The 16,359-nt window shown below is 34.0% G+C and overlaps 2 protein-coding genes across 3 annotated transcripts in view; one reads left to right on the forward strand and one right to left on the reverse strand.

Annotated features, from left to right (window-relative positions):
• The window catches only part of pnt (ETS transcription factor pointed), a 328,008-nt gene that overhangs the window by 236,349 nt on the left and 75,300 nt on the right, over positions 1-16,359 (forward strand). For both annotated transcript variants that reach the window (XM_088258845.1, XM_088258846.1), the window contains one exon: positions 90-206. In XM_088258845.1, coding sequence (XP_088114971.1) covers positions 90-206 — 117 coding nt within the window. The remainder of the gene's footprint in view (positions 1-89; positions 207-16,359) is intronic.
• Polr1F (RNA polymerase I subunit F) overlaps positions 1-16,359 on the reverse strand; it is a 185,870-nt gene that overhangs the window by 37,925 nt on the left and 131,586 nt on the right. The window lies entirely within an intron of this gene.

Below are 16,359 nucleotides of genomic sequence, written 5' to 3' on the forward strand. Positions count from 1 at the left end.
ACGATGTTTTGTTACGACGAAATGCTCCGGTCAGTCTCCGCCTGAAAGAGTTAATGGCTTTGTATTAACCTAACCTCGCTTGTTTCCAGACCTCCCGGCTCAAGTGCCGCCGCTTACCCCTGGCACGAACAAGAAGATGACAGAAGCCCTGAAGGCTTCCTTCGCTTCTTGGGAGAAGGAACAAGTCCGGTTGAACATCACCAAAGGTAAGCTCCAGAGCTTTTTTTAGTTTTTCCAAGATCTAAGATTTTTGTATGCCTTCCCTCTCTCTATTAAGGGACATTTCGCTTCCTGAATCGACGTATTATTATTGCAAAGGATGCTTAATGAAAAACTTAGGTGAATGTTTTTCGCAGATACTTTGTGGCACATTTTATAAACTTTATAAAATTAAACAACTGTATTTTAATCACTTTTTTTTATTAATAGTACACTTTAACCTACCGGCGTCGACAAGAACCTTGTCATCATCAGGGTTTATTAAATTCTAAAACATTCATCATCATCTTCTAAAGGCAGCGCCTTGTTGTGTCAGCCACTTGTCTCTGTCAGTCGCCATCCTCTTGAGCTGCGAATAGGAGGAGACGTCCATGAGCCGCTTCAAATCCTGGAAGTATGAAGTTCTTGGGCGGCCTCTTGTTCGTTTTCCCAAGATTCTTCCTTCGAAGATGTTGCTAAGAAAGGTGCTATGTCTAATTGAGTTCCCTATTAGCTTGGCCTTCCTCTTCAAAATATGATTTATAAGCTCTCTTCTTTCTTTTACGTCCTGCAACACCTTTTCGTTGGACTTCCTTACGACCCATGATGTTTTGGTCATCTTCCTCCAAACCCACATCTCAAATGCTTCAAGCCGGTCTTTTTCGTACTTTTGGATGGTCCAGGTTAATATACTCATAATTAATTACATTCCCTTACCAAAAACTTCCACACACTCCCTAAAATATCCTAAATGTTATTTTTATTATGCATTTTTTGATATTTTTCCAATTTCTGTTCCTAAAAATTCCGCACAGTAGGTTTTTGCGTGTGTGCTCCACTTTACGTATGCGCGCGCGGCTTCATACTGTTTTTTTGGTGATTCCATTAGTTGTGATTTGGGGTTGCTACGCAATGCATAATAAAAATAACATTTAAGAATTTTTACGGAGTGTGTGGAAGTTTTTGGTAAGGGAATGTAATTAATGACGAGTATTTTAATGTTTTAAAATTTAATAAACCCTTATGATGACAAGGTTCTTCTCGAAACCGGTAGGTTAGAGTGTACTTATAATTAAAAAAGTGGTAAAAACAAAGTTGTTTAATTTTATAAACCTCAAAAAAAACTTAGGAGTTAGGATTCTAAACTGTCTTCGGGGCCTCTCACAATATGACCCACCTATGTATTTTAAAAGGCGTCGGAGACAGCGTCTATACTCGTCTTTCACATACAGTTGAAAGATCATACAGTCTTTTATGATAACTAAAATTATGTATCAACAACTGGAATAAAATTGTTTGAAGTTGCTTGTAATTCAAAAGAAATATACTCATCACAGTAATAGAATTTCTGATATTTTTAACCATTATTGCAACAACACACTAAAGATCCTAATTTACATATACTACTTTTATATGTATTGTAATTCTTTACTGCGGAATCTAAACTATTTTCCGACTAATTTGGCTAATGAATTGAATTGATTTCTCGCTAACTGCGTTGAACAACAATTCTGAAAATTCGGGAAAATTTACGGAGGGCCAAGTCGCCATTTTTTCGATACTCGGTTTTAAGTGGATGGGAATGGGTCGCCACTGTAAACAGCTGCAAACTCGCCGAATTAATTTTATTTATGACAGCTCACAACTCGCACATAATATATTACATATGTATTTTTACATCACTTAGCTTTGATCTGGGAGAAGTAAAAAGCGAGACGCGGAGGACATTACGCTCGAGAGCTTTTACAATGTGTCGAAATCATTTTGCGAGAGTTCATCTTGTGTTCAATTATGATTAAATAGCGTGAAATATGATGCAAACTCTTAACGCTTTCAGAGTGTAATATTTTATCCATTCATAATATAAGAACGTTTCAGTCTCCTTCAATTTGTTACTTTTTTATTATATTATTCTCAGAAAATATTAAAATAATTTGTTTGAACTATGTAGTTTTTTAATTAATGCGTTCATTTAAATGAAAATTATGAAGTGTGCGATGTTCTTACAAAACGCAACTACGACTAATAAAGTATGTACTATTTTGGATACGTCAATTTTTAGTTGTGCATGTTTTCGGAATGTCCAGAAAATGAACTATATCCCAGCAAAAGAGGGATATTTTTAACTTAATATTTACCCGATACTGGGCAGAAAGTGTTGTTTTTGCATTTTGAAGAAAAGATATTATTTAATATTTTTTTAAATATACTAAATATTTTTTGAATGTACAAAAAACCTTCAGGTTTTACCTAAAAAGATCTGTTGCATATGGAAAAGTTAAATAAGTGGCTTGATATTTATTTTTAATACATTGTATAATATTTTTTACCTTTAAAACGTTCTCCTGAAAAATCAAGTTTTTTGATTTATGACGTTCTTGAAAGGAGTGGGCGATGTGTTCAATTTTAATGTAGAAAGCTAGTCCTAGATTAAGGATGATGAAAATCTTATTGAATAAATAGCTTGGTGCGATAAGATTTTTAAAAAAAGATTTTAAGAAATAGTGGTATTTACAAATTAAAACTTAATTTAAAAATGGGTAGAAATTACCACAAAGAGACTCCCGAATCAAGAAAATGAAATTATTGAAGCTCAAACTTTAGGTCTACGCCTAGAGTTCTAGAGTCTATACTATTATACTATCATTGTTAGTTTGTTAGACTGTAACATTTCTCTTAAATGGTTTTACGGATACTTTGTGGCACAATTTATAAAACTTATAAATACCACTATTACTAAAAATCCATTTCGACACGTGTTTCTTTGCATTCCGCATAATTTTCAATCAAGTTATGCAGAATTCATCAAAATACGTGTCACAAAAGGTAGGGTAAATCCCCAAGTAAAACTTCAATTAAAAACTAAACTTAAAGTCCAATACTGTATATCTAATAAAAACAGTTCGTGTGATTTCATGTCATTATTAAAAACATCTTTATAAAATAAAATTTGTTTTTAACCACTTTTTCATTGGTACATTTTTTCTCCAACCTGTTTAGGTACATGTTTGATCCTTATGATGACAAGGTTCTTGTTGAAATCGGTTGGATAACTATAAAAATTGTTTTATTTTATAAAGTTTATAAAATGTGCCACAAAGTATCTGCGATAAAGATTCAAGAAATTAATAACATCGGCTATAAGTTACGAGACGATTTCAAACATTAGGTAGGACACGAAACGATAATGTCATTTTTTTGCAGAGCATAATTCCTAAGTGTTCTCTATCATTATAAAATAATTGTAGCACATCAGACCGTAAAGCCCGCTCGTATTTCCCTCGTGCACCAGCCGAATTTCTCCATCCACCGCCAACTAATTGCGAGAATTGTGTGTGGCTGTAGTTTTTAGTGAGATAATGCGGGGGTCAACAGGAAATGAACGGTGAACCGTCCGGACACACGAGACGACTCGACCGCCATTGCCGGTCGTGAGCAGCGACCACCGATCACAACGCGCAATGCGAGAATATCTGTTATACAGTGTAGCAAGGGTGCCTAACCTTTTTCGATAATTTATTTATTTATTTATTGAACGGCTGAAGCCTTTAAGATAATTAATACATATAATACATATATACAGTATCTAATATAAAAATTAAAAATACACTAATGAATACACTGATAGAGAGAAAAAGTCTTGTAACAAATAGTCTTATAACATAAAATCATAATTAAAAAAAATAAAATAACAAGTAGTAAGCACTAGTAAATACACGTCTCCTTCAAACACTATCGGCGAGCAGTAAGAGAGAGTGAAACACAACGTTTAAATTTATCCATTATAACATGGAGAAGAAATGCTGAGAAAGTACAGATTTCAAGGAGGATAACAATATATTTAAAAAATCTATACTTTCAAAAGCATTGGCTAACACGTGAAGCCGCGGAATCGGAGAGAACATGGCATAGTTTGCATTATGTACAAATACTGCGAATACAGATTTTTGCCTAGTACCTCTTTGGCGCACGCTAAGCTTTATTTTATTTAGGAGATCAGAGCTGTCCAAAAAAATGTTAAGAATTTTATATAACAGAACCAGATCAGTACCTAATTACCCTTCTATCACTAAGATTTATCAATTTAAGCCGCTTCATTATGCAATTATAATCTATTTAATACAGTAAAGCCTCGATATAACGGACGGGGGAAGGGGGTATCCGTTATATAAAAACAAGATTAAAATAAATTAAAAATCTTAATAAATAAATACTACATGTTATTTAAATATAAAAAACAATTAAAAACCAAATAAAATTGTCTTTTTTAATATTATTAATATTAAAAGCATTTACTTTGTCCTTTTATAGGCTATACAATTCTAGGTCTTATAAGTACCGTTCGTCCATTTAATCATCACATTCGTTTGAAAATACCATAACTAGGCGTCACAATAATAATTTTAACGTGTTTTTCACAATAAAATACAACGTGACTCAAAAAAGGTGTTTTTGATTTAACAATTAATATATAAATTAAGATGGAGTTCTACAAGTTACCAAAAACGCCAAATCAAATCAAACGGCAGGCGCCGTGGCGTAGTTGTGTAGACGCTCGACTGCGAAACTGGCGTCGCGGGCTCGATTTCCGCCAATTGCAAAATTAATTCAAGAAAGATTTATTTTCAATTGGTCTGGGTGTTTGTGATGTATTTTTCACATATAACTTCCCTATCCTTACTATCCTACCTGCAGACAAGCATCTAAAATAGACGCTTTGCGGGTTATTCCTTTAAAAAATATATATGCCGCCTATACAATGCCTGCATTGCTCCTGTTCTTTTATACGGCTGTGAAACATGGCACCTTACAAGGGCCCAGAGCAGCCGTGTACTGACCTTGAGAATAGGTGTCTGCGGAGAATTTTAGGCGTGCGGTGGTTTGACTTTGTGAGGAATGAAGAGATAAGGCGTAGGACGCAGCAAATCTTGGTCACAACTGTCGTCAAAAAAAGACGATTCAGTTGGCTTGGCCATGTACTCCGCATGCCTCCTGAGAGCCTTAATCAAGCTTGCCTCTTTTACAAGGCATCAGATTCGCGCCGCCCAGGACCACCACTGCTGACAATTCGTCGGCAGTTCTCGTCAGAACTTCGGGACGCGGAGGTGACTTGGGAGGATGCAAGGGAGCTGGCAGCCGACAGAAAAGCCTGGAAACAGTTTGTGGACTCCATATGCTCCACCCAGGGAGCAGATATGGTTTAATAATCCTTACTATCCTACCTGCAGACAAGCTAAAATAGACGCTTTGCGGGTTATTCCTTTAAAATATATATATGTATATATATATAAAATAATGTACCCTAATTGAGTGTGACCGTGCCGAGGGCACATTTAATATTTAATTTACGATATTTTGTGCCGAAAAAAAACACGTCAGTTCATAAATTTACTATTATGGAAAGTACATGGACAATTAAGTCCTCTAAGGTCTTTATTAGAAACATCCTGTCGCATCGTTTAAGGTAAATTACATCCTTAAGGAGCTCGGCATAACAAGAAACTCCAAGTTACAACATATTGTGCATGATTTGGTAACTTAGCGAGTAACTCGGTTACAGATTCAATTACACACGCGCCCGCACTGATTATATTTAAAGGGATTACTAACAAAACACCATGAGTCTCCTTTTTGGCATTTTTTTATTGTAAAAAAACGACTCTGAAATATTCGATATAACAAAACATCTTCAACATACCTACTACTACTACTACTACTACCATCACGCCGTTTCCCGAAGGGGTAGGCAGAAAGGATGGAACGCCATACTCTTCTGTCCTGACATACACTCCTCGCCTCCTTCACATCCATACATCTAGTCATACATGCCCTCCGATTACGCAGACTTTTGACACCGACAGATTTTAGGTTCTGATTGATCTGATCGTGTCATGTCTTTTTCGGTCGTCCTCGTTCTGTTTTCCCTCTCATATTCGCCACATATATTTTCTTGGTCATTCTCTCGTTATCCATTTGCTCCACATGTCCATACCACCGTAAAGAATTCAACATACCTGATTTCAAAAATTAAACTACTACTTATTGAGTTTTATTTCATTACACACGACTAGTTTCGAAAACCACAGTTGTTTTCATCAACAGATCACTTTTTGATGAAAACAACTGTAGTTTTCGAAATTTGTCGTGTGTAATGAAATAAAACTCAAAAAGAGGTATTATACAAGTGTTTTATTTTTAAAATAATCAACATGCCGTCCCACAAATTTATAATACCGAATCATTTAATATGTAATATGAACATATCTTGATACATGGTTCTTGTGGGTTAAAGTCAGTGTTTGAATGCAACGATTTTGTAAAAACACACCGTTTTTAATGGTGTTAATATTTTGTCTCTGTTTTTAAAGTGGAACGGTTTTAAAAAACACATTTATTTCTGTAATATCTACCTTATTGTGTTAACTTCATTTCGGCATCAATATCTCATTATTCGATTTCGGTTAGTAATTCTAAAATCAATTCATTCATTCATTATTCCATAACGGCTCCCTGTGTGGACCATACAAAGTCCACAAATTGTCTCCAAGCTTTCTGTCAGCTCTCAGCTCCTTTGCATCCTCCCAAGTCAGGTCTGCGTACTGAAGTTCAGACAAGAACTGCTTATAAATTGAGGGCAGTAAATATACATACGTTATCTATCTATGCAATACATATCGCTCACTCCTTTCAAGAACGTCATAAATCAAAAATCGTCAATTTTCAGTTGTGCACGTTTTCGGAATGCCCAGAAAATGTACTATATCCCAGCAAAAGTGGCATATTTTTAACTTAATATATACCCGCTATAGGGCAGAAAGTGTTGTTTTTGCATTTTGAAGAAAAGGTATTGTTTAATTATTTTTTTAAACACACTAAATATTTTTCAAATGGAGAAAAAACCTTCAGGTTTTACCTAAAAAGATCTGTTGCACAGTAAAAAGTTCAATGAGTGGCTTGATATTTATTTTTAATACATTGTATTATATTTTTAAACTTTAAAAACGCTCTCCTAAAAAATCAAGTTTTTTTATTTATGACGTTCTTGAAAGGAGTGAGCGATATATATCTAGCGTTATAATCATATCGTTTTTAAGCGTTTGTCGTGTTTTGTTATAACCCACTTCATTTAATTGGATACAATTTGTGGCTTGTGGTATGCAAACAAAATTAAAGAAGTAACTTAATTAAAAGGACTCGTATAGTAGACAATCCTTATTAATGTATTTACTTTTCCTTTAAGCATCTCATTCTTTCTTCCTTAATGATGAACAAATATTTAAAATAAAAATTTACATCATGTATCACAAGATCAGTTCAATGAAGAACGTATTTTTCGATAAATTATTAACATTATAATATTAATAATTCATCGAATATAAAAAACATCGGTAATATTGAATAAATATTTAAGTGAAAAAATCACCTAGATTTATTTGATTCCCCCCCTGGGAATCGAACCCGGGACCGAAGCCAGAACGGTACATTACACTACGGAGGCGGAAAATTCGCTCACTCCTTTCAAGAACGTCATAAATCAAAAAACCTGATTTTTCAGGAGAACGTTTTTAAAGTTTAAAAATATAATACAATGTATTAAAAATAAATATCAAGCCACTTACACAACTTTTTACTTTGGAACAGATCTTTTTAGGTAAAACCTGAAGGTTTTTTCTCCATTTGAAAAATATTTAGCTAATTAAAAAAAAAATTAAACAATACCTTTTCTTCAAAATGAAAAAAACAACACTTTCTGCCCTGTAGCGGGTAAATATTAAGCTAAAAATATGCCTCTTTTGCTGGAATATAGTACATTTTCTAGGCATTCTGAAAACATGCACAACAGAAAATTGACGATTTTTGATTTATGACGTTCTTGAAAGGAGTGAGCGAATTATGTATTAAGTTAGTTGATTTTTATGTTAACCGTTGTTTGTATCAAAGAAAAATGCGTTGTTCGGATCCTGTACCTCAATTTCTTTTTTACAAAAAAATGCGTGAATAGTTTATCAAATGCTATCATTTTTTTATTCAATTCAACGTGAAATTCCACCAGTGAAAGGAATTTGTTCGTAAACAGATTCAGTTTTGATTTCCCCTTCCATATTGTCAAGGGGGGGGTCATATCCGGCCCTCACAATGGCCATATCTTTTTTTACACTTTTTATGTTATTCATTATAGAAAATCAGTGAATAGAACGTGTCCTCACTTCCGGTCGAGCCGAACGCCATGCTTTTTTCATGAACTGATTGTGAATAAATATAATATATGTATATAGATATTTTTAGGGTAATCTCATCACTATCGCTTCAGCCATTTTACATATATCGCTCACTCCTTTCAAAAACGTCATACATCAAAAAACTTGATTTTCAGGAGATCGTTTTTATAGTTTTAAAATATAATAAAATGTATCAAAAAAATATATCAAGCCACTTATTGAACTTTTTATCGTGCAACAGATCTTTTTAGGTAAAACCTGAATGTTTTTTCTCCATTTGAAAAATATTTAGTCTATTTAAAAAATATATGTTAAACAATATCTTTTCCTCAAAATGCAAAAACAACACTTTTACACCCTGTAGCGGGTAAATATTAAGTTAAAAATATGCCGCTTTTGCTGGCATATAGTAAGTACATTTCCGGGCATTTCTGGGCATTCCGAAAACATGCACAACTGAAAATTGACGACTTCTGATATATCACGATGTTGAAAGGAGTGAGCGATATGTATGTTCACATTTAAACGTTGCTGTTGAAAATGACATGCTGTATAATGTGCCACTATCAATATTAAAAATGTAAAATATACCTTTATTTTTAGTACAATATGTAAGCGCCTTTGATGTAGTATTTTACGAAAATGGCGTTATATAACTTATCGAAATTTGTTCATTTTTATTTATTATTATTTACTAAATATCTTTTTTTGTATCTGCCTCCGTGGTGTGATGATAAGCGTGTTTAGCTATGAGCTGGAAGTCCCGGGTACGATTCCCAGGGGGGTGAAAATAAATATTAGTGATTTTACACTCTAATCTTTATTTCATTTTGCCTTGGACTGGTCCCTGAAGCGCAGGGGTGATCGCTTTGCCTCCATGTAAGCTTAAGCTTCAACGACCAAGCTTACACTGCGTCAATACGATGTAGTGCCCTATGTACCATCGGGTGCGAATAAGGGTTAGAAGAAAATATATCCCGCCGCTTCCCGCAGCGAAGGCAGAGAGAATAGAATGTCAGTATCTGAATTTACAAACGATCTTTGTCTCTTCCACATTCATGCATCTCTTCATACATACCCGCCGATTATTCCGACTCCTGACCAGACCACTCCACTTTCAAGTATTTGAGATACCTACTTGATCAAGCCAAGTTTTCCTCGGTCTTCTCTTGCTCTCTTATTTCCTACTACATTCATTTGTTCACCTTATAAATTTGTTTTACTATTTTTTCTTCACTCATTCGATTCACATTTTCAAACCATCTCAACCTAAATTAAATTTTATTTTAGGTCCAATTTAGTTCCCATTTTGAAGAAAAAGTGTCGTGTCATCTAATATTAATATGAATTATATAAAAACGTTTAATATTAATATTTATTTAATATTAATTATATAAAAACGTTTCACAGAAAAATCCTAATTAAAAATTCTATATAAATATTTGAAAAACTATAATTTAATAATCGATAAATATCTGCGCTTATTTACTAAGATTTTTTTATTTGGCGGTTAAATATGTTTTGTAACCTTTCATAAAAATGTGTTTATCATTTTCTCTGGCTATAATTTCAATATTTGATCCATTGTGTCACCTTCTGGTATGGGCCGCAGTTTTTCTTTCCACGAATTGGATTCGCCGCACACTGGGTCTACCAATTCTCGTATTTGGATAAACAGTTTTCGGCTAACCAATAGTCGGCAAACTTCAGACGTGTCGGCTATAGTTCAAAGAAGGGAGGTGCGATCACAGAAATATATGCATATTACAAGGAATTACAGAAAATACTATCCAACTACAGCCATTTTGTTCGCCTTTATATATATAACATGTTATTATTACGTTAGATTTATTGGCAGCTTTTAATGGTCGTTTTTCGCCAATATTACCAATATACCAAAACTGATTCAAAATGTTTTTTTTACACCAATCTTTTGGTCTTCAGGTCACACAGTAATCGCAACAAACGATATATTTCAAATAATAAAAAAATGATATGTAATTAATGGATACCAAACGATTCCAACAGAACTTTAAATATTTGGGAAGTTGGGATTCAAAGACTTCAATTACCTTCCTACAGATTTAATAAAAATTGAAGACAGTAAAATGCTACAAAAAATGCCTTATATATACATGTAAATCGAAAAAAAAAATAAAAAATTTATATATTTTTTAAATCAATAAAAAATCTATTGTTTTGAGAAAAAAATAGACTTGGTTTTTTGATCCACTCACATTTTTATTAACAACCAACTAGTTTCGGCAACAACCTGTTGCCCTCTTCAGGGTTTAATTTATGACTGAAACCCTGAAGAGGGCAACAGGTTGATGCCGAAACTAGTTGGTTGTTAATAAAAATGTGAGTGGATCAAGAAACCAAGTCTTTTTATTTCTCAAAATAATATATCACTATGATCCACAAAGTTAATTCCTTCAACATTCAAAATACAATAAAAAAATGAAAATAAAAATTAATCGTATCACTCACAAACATAAACAATAAATAATAAGTGTAAGTCCCTCTCCAAGCACAAGAGCTTCTTAGTCTCTTTACTGGAGAGAACAGCGCAACCAATTTTTGAATTGTCAAAAGTAGAAATGTCTAGAAAATTAATTAAATGATTGTAAAAATCTTATCCAATGTTAAAATTATTTTACATTGTTGACATCTCAAAATAGATGAAAAAGAAAATGGAAGTCTGGGTATTTACAGGGCCTACGATCTGTCAAAGGCTGGTGAAGTGATCACTTTAGCACTTGCACTTGTAACATTCACCATTCTACCCATGTAAATACCCACACTTCCATATTGTTCTTCATCTATGTCAAAGTGTAAAAAACCTAAAAATTTTCCCTAAAACGTAAATATTTTGTTTACCATTGAATTTGGTTACATTAACTCTACTAAGTTATTGTAATATTTATCCATGTAACGCGTTACTAAACTGGCCCTTACCAAGTGTTGCCATGTTTGCCGGAATCACGGCTACAAATATTGACACGTCAAATAACTTGGGTGCGGGGTTAGTTGTTCAGAGTGAGAATAACACTAATATGGACAAAACTTATCTCGAATGTGGCCAAAAGAATATTATTGGTTTATCTTGTTTTTCGACTTTCTTTCGTCTTTGTTTTCTTGTCAATTTTGTGATTCGTGGCTGGCGAAAAAAAACACACGACACACTTAAAATGTTGTATAAAATTAATTGTTTACTTGTTTTCATTTATTTTGTTATTTATAATATATATAAAAATAAAACCCTTATCCGCACCTCAATGGTGCATAGGGCACTGCTTAATATGAACACAGTGTTATCTTGATCGTTTACACACGAAGGAAAGGTGATCAGCCCTCCGCTTCAGGTACTAATCCAGGGTAATAGTGAATAAATATTTCAGTGAAAAAATCACTTATATTTATTTGACCCTCCCTGGGAATCGAACCCGGGACCTCCAGAACGGTAGCCGAGCGTGGTGACCATTACACTACAGAGGCGGTTTTTTTTTCTGCCATTTTATTATTTACTAATACGAAAATGTTATGTATCAGTTTTCTTTCAAATTTAAAATTTACGAAGAAAGCGTAAGTACATTTAGTTAGTAAACGATGACGACATGATCTTTATGTTAAATACAAGAGCGCGTTGCTAAATTGTAATATTTTGTCGAAATAGACACATGATTAAATACCCAATATTTTTTCTATTGTCATAAATAATAGCCATTTAAATATAGCCCGCCGGCTTTGGTCTAAAACAATATTCTTTAAAGTCTCATTCGCTGACCGAACAAGGTTTGAGCGAAAAAAACAAACAAATGAACACACATTTGTAAGCGGAAACGGAGATAGAAATCGGGATTGGTTCACCTTTTTGACCGCGTTTGTTTCACTCGAATTTCGAATCGGCACGCGATTGTTTCTCTTTCTGAATTTGAAATTTTAAAAACCAATATTAGGCTTATTAATGCTTAAATTATCTAGCAGTGTGTATTATAAGGACCTGTATATAAATTATTTACACTGTTTGTGGGGGGAAAACGGGGCTAAAAGTATCAATCGCCCATTGTTTTGAACTCGGGGTTAATTAGGCCCGGAGGGAAAAACGTTAACCTGTGCTTAAAACGTTGTTTTTGAATTCACGAATGACATAGCCGCTTTGAGGATCAATAAATACTTCTTAACGATTAATTTGACATTTGTGCCTGCCTTCGGGGCCAAATCGTATTTTTTATACCAACTACCTACACCAATAACCTAATATTTGTATACCATATAGCATATCATAATCTCATCAGATGAAACTGTTTGTATGCATTGTTAGCTACATATTTATCATAGTCTCATCATATGATGATACTCTTTGTATACCATTAGCTATATATCGTAGTCTCATCCTATGATGAGACTCTTTGTATATCATTAGCTATATATCATAGTCTCATCATATGATGATACTCTTTGTATACCATTATAACTATGCTTCTCTGCATTGTATGTATGTCCCTACAAGAATCAACATCACACACACACGCCCTCTTACACACTTTACACATGCACATTATCTCTCATAAATACGAGTTCGTTTGTTTGATCTACACTAAATATTTTGTACTAATCTTTATGTTTCTGTGGTTACCTATAATCGGCTTGTTTAATGTATATTATTTTAATGTTTTGTTTTACATATGTTGCTATTGTTAACGCAAATAAAAAAATAAAATAAAAAATTAGTTATATATCATAGTCTCATCATATGATGAGACTCTAAGACAGGTCAATAAAGATGCTGTACCTAATATCGGGGTGCAAAAAGAAAAAATAAGAATGATTAAAGAAAAAAATCCGCCTCCGTGGTGTAATTGTTAGCGTATTTAGCTACCGTGCTGGAGGTCCCAGGTTTGATTCACAGAGGGCGAGGGTGGATATAAATATTAGTGATTTTACACTCTAATGTTTATTTACCTTGGACTGGTCCCTGAAGCGCAGGAGTGATGACCTTGCCTTTGTATAAGTAACGATCAAGATAACACTGCGTCAATACGATACAGTGCCCTATGCACCATGAGGTGCGGATAGGGTCAGAATAATAGAAAATTACGAACTACGCATCGATACTTTAATTTGCAATTAGTACGAGTATATGATGTTTCCGTGTCCGTAGTGTAATGGTCAGTACGCTCAGCTACAGATCTGGAGGTCCCGGGTTCGATTCCCAGGGGAGGATCAAATAAATATAAGTGATTTCTTCACTCTAATATTTATTCAATATTACCCTGGACTGGTACCTGAAGCGGAGGGCTGATCACCTTTCCTTCGTGTGTTAACGATCAAGATAACACTGCGTTTATATGATGCAGTGCCCTATGCACCATTGGGGTGCGAATAAGGGTTTGAATGAACGAATATGATATTATAAAATTTACTTATTTCCTCCAATATATGATCATTTCCGAGAATAACGCATACAATCCAGACATAATTTAAGTTTTTCGACAAAATACTACCCTAAATATCCGGTTCGGAGGGGGTGTCTCGCTACCCCGACGCATCGAACATGTATGGGGAAATGGAGAAATAGTTGCATTACAATTCTTCGAGGTAAATCTCGTTTGACGGAGATGAGGGCGACCTCTTTATGTCGAGGAAATTGCACATTCAACACTTCGAGACATTCTTCGTGAGAGACAATTTACCCCGCTTTCCTCTCTCGAGCCGCCGAACAAATTTGTCGCAGATTCCATTTCCTTGAGAAAATATAATAAACGAATCTAGAATAAGGGTAGATGAATATCGAATCGTTACCGTTTTATGATATTTATTTTTTAGGTATTCACTTCGTGGTGTGACATAATTAAATTTAAAATAAAATTTCACTTTGTGGTAAAATTTACAATTTTTTCTTCCTCTAACCCTTATCCGTATTCATTAGTGCACAGGCCACAGCTTCGTACAGAAGCAGTGTATCTGTATCGTTAAGCACATTAATGAAAGGTGACCAGCCCTTTGCTTCAGGCACTAGTCCAGGGTAATATTAAATACGTATGATAGTGAAAAATAACTTATTTTGAATTTTGAACTGAAATAAAAAAAATATTTTGGCCCTCCCGGGAATCGAACCCAGGACCTCTAGGACCAATACACTATGGAGGGGGGCAATACGTATACAGCTGACAATTTATGGAACATACATATTTTATTAATTTTACTACATCCACTCTTTGTTTTTATTGTTTTTTTTACGTATCTTATAAACATTGTTTTTTTTATGTACCCTGTTAACCTTTATCATAAAATGAGTAATGGAAATTACTCATCGGGAATATTATATATGATACTCTTATGTATGTTATATGTTTTAAAATAAATGAAAAATATATATTTGAAAAACTATTATATGTACATATATTGTTTGATGTATGAATTGACTGAAAGTCAGACATTTTTTCAAGAAATTATCAATTTACCCCACAGCCCTAATAGCTTGTCTAACATGCAATTACGAGGCGATGAACAAAGGCTAAAATTGTATAAATCTTAATTACGCAAAGGGGTGATAATTCTATAATTGTCAGAAGTTTATCCAATCAGACTGAAAGCAACGAGCACTCGAGCACGCAAGGGATTATAAACTTTAAGGAGATAATAAAACGATAATGAAATATGCCTGTACGATTTTAAAAATTATACGTAACTTTGGTTTTATGACGTAATTTAATGTTTCTTTTTTTAATAACCATGAGAAATATGTCGAATTTTAAAATTAATTGCATTCTGTTTACTGAAGCGTTATACAGTATCTACTCAATGAATTAGGGCCACGCAGAATTTCGCGCAATTTCTCAATTCAAACAGGAATAACTCAGAGAAAACCTTGAATAAAACAACATTGAATTTTATTTACACATGAACACTTTATTACGCTTAAATTATGCGTATATTTTCATATAAATATAGTTAGTATTTAGTATTTCCACCTTTGGCAGAAATAACTGCCTCAATTCTTTTTGGCATACTTAAAATGCACTGTTTTATCATGTTTTTCATTTCTTCGTCTTCTGACCAAATTTTTTGATTATTTTTTTTTAGACAGTCTACTGTCGGATTTGGAAATGAGTATACCTTATTTTTTAACATGCTTCATACGTTTTCTATAGGATTAAGGTCCGGAGAACTTCCAGGCCAGGGGAGCAAAGGCAGATTTTTGTTAGACAAAAATTTTATTATTGATTTAGCCCGGTGGCAAGGTGCCCCATCCTGCATGAAGGTGTATGGACCTTCTGTTGGGTCGAGTGTATGATAGAAGGGCAATAAAATACGTTCAAGGACCTGCTTATAGGAATTTTGGTTCACTGTTCCTTCCACGAAAAACAACGGCCCAGGTAAATTGTTAATAATACATGACCATATCATTGTTGCAGGGGGGTGTTTGATAACTTTTACCACACAGGCCTCATTGTAACGTTCCATTGGTGTTCTCCTGACGAATCGATGGCTCTCTGTCACGGCTTCTAACCGGCACTCATCACTAAAGATGACCTGAAAAATAATGAAAATTTAAGCTTAATTCAAATATATAAGTTTATTTACTAAAATGATATGTTGAAAATTCAATTTAAATAAATACCTTTTTCCAATCATCTACCGAGTAATTTCGATGTAGCCTGGCCCATTTTAATCGATCCGCTTACATTCGTGGTGTCAATTTTGGTACTTTTACAGGGCGCCTGCATTTCAGATTTACTTCGTAAAGACGTCGCCTCAGTGTTGATACCGATATATTTATACCCTCTTCTTCCAATTTTATTTTGAATGTTTTTGCTGATGCACAACGGTTTTCTAAGGCACTTTGAACGATTTTTCAATCAGTCCTCGGTGTTGTTTTTCTAATCCTATGACAGTTCTTTCGCCGATTGCTGGTGGCGGGTGACTGATTTTTTAT

Source organism: Brachycentrus maculatus, unplaced genomic scaffold (genome assembly GCF_059751285.1).
Source record: "Brachycentrus maculatus isolate JH-2025_06_01 unplaced genomic scaffold, ASM5975128v1 h1tg000104l, whole genome shotgun sequence".
In the NCBI taxonomy this organism is placed as follows: Eukaryota; Metazoa; Arthropoda; class Insecta; order Trichoptera; family Brachycentridae; genus Brachycentrus; species Brachycentrus maculatus.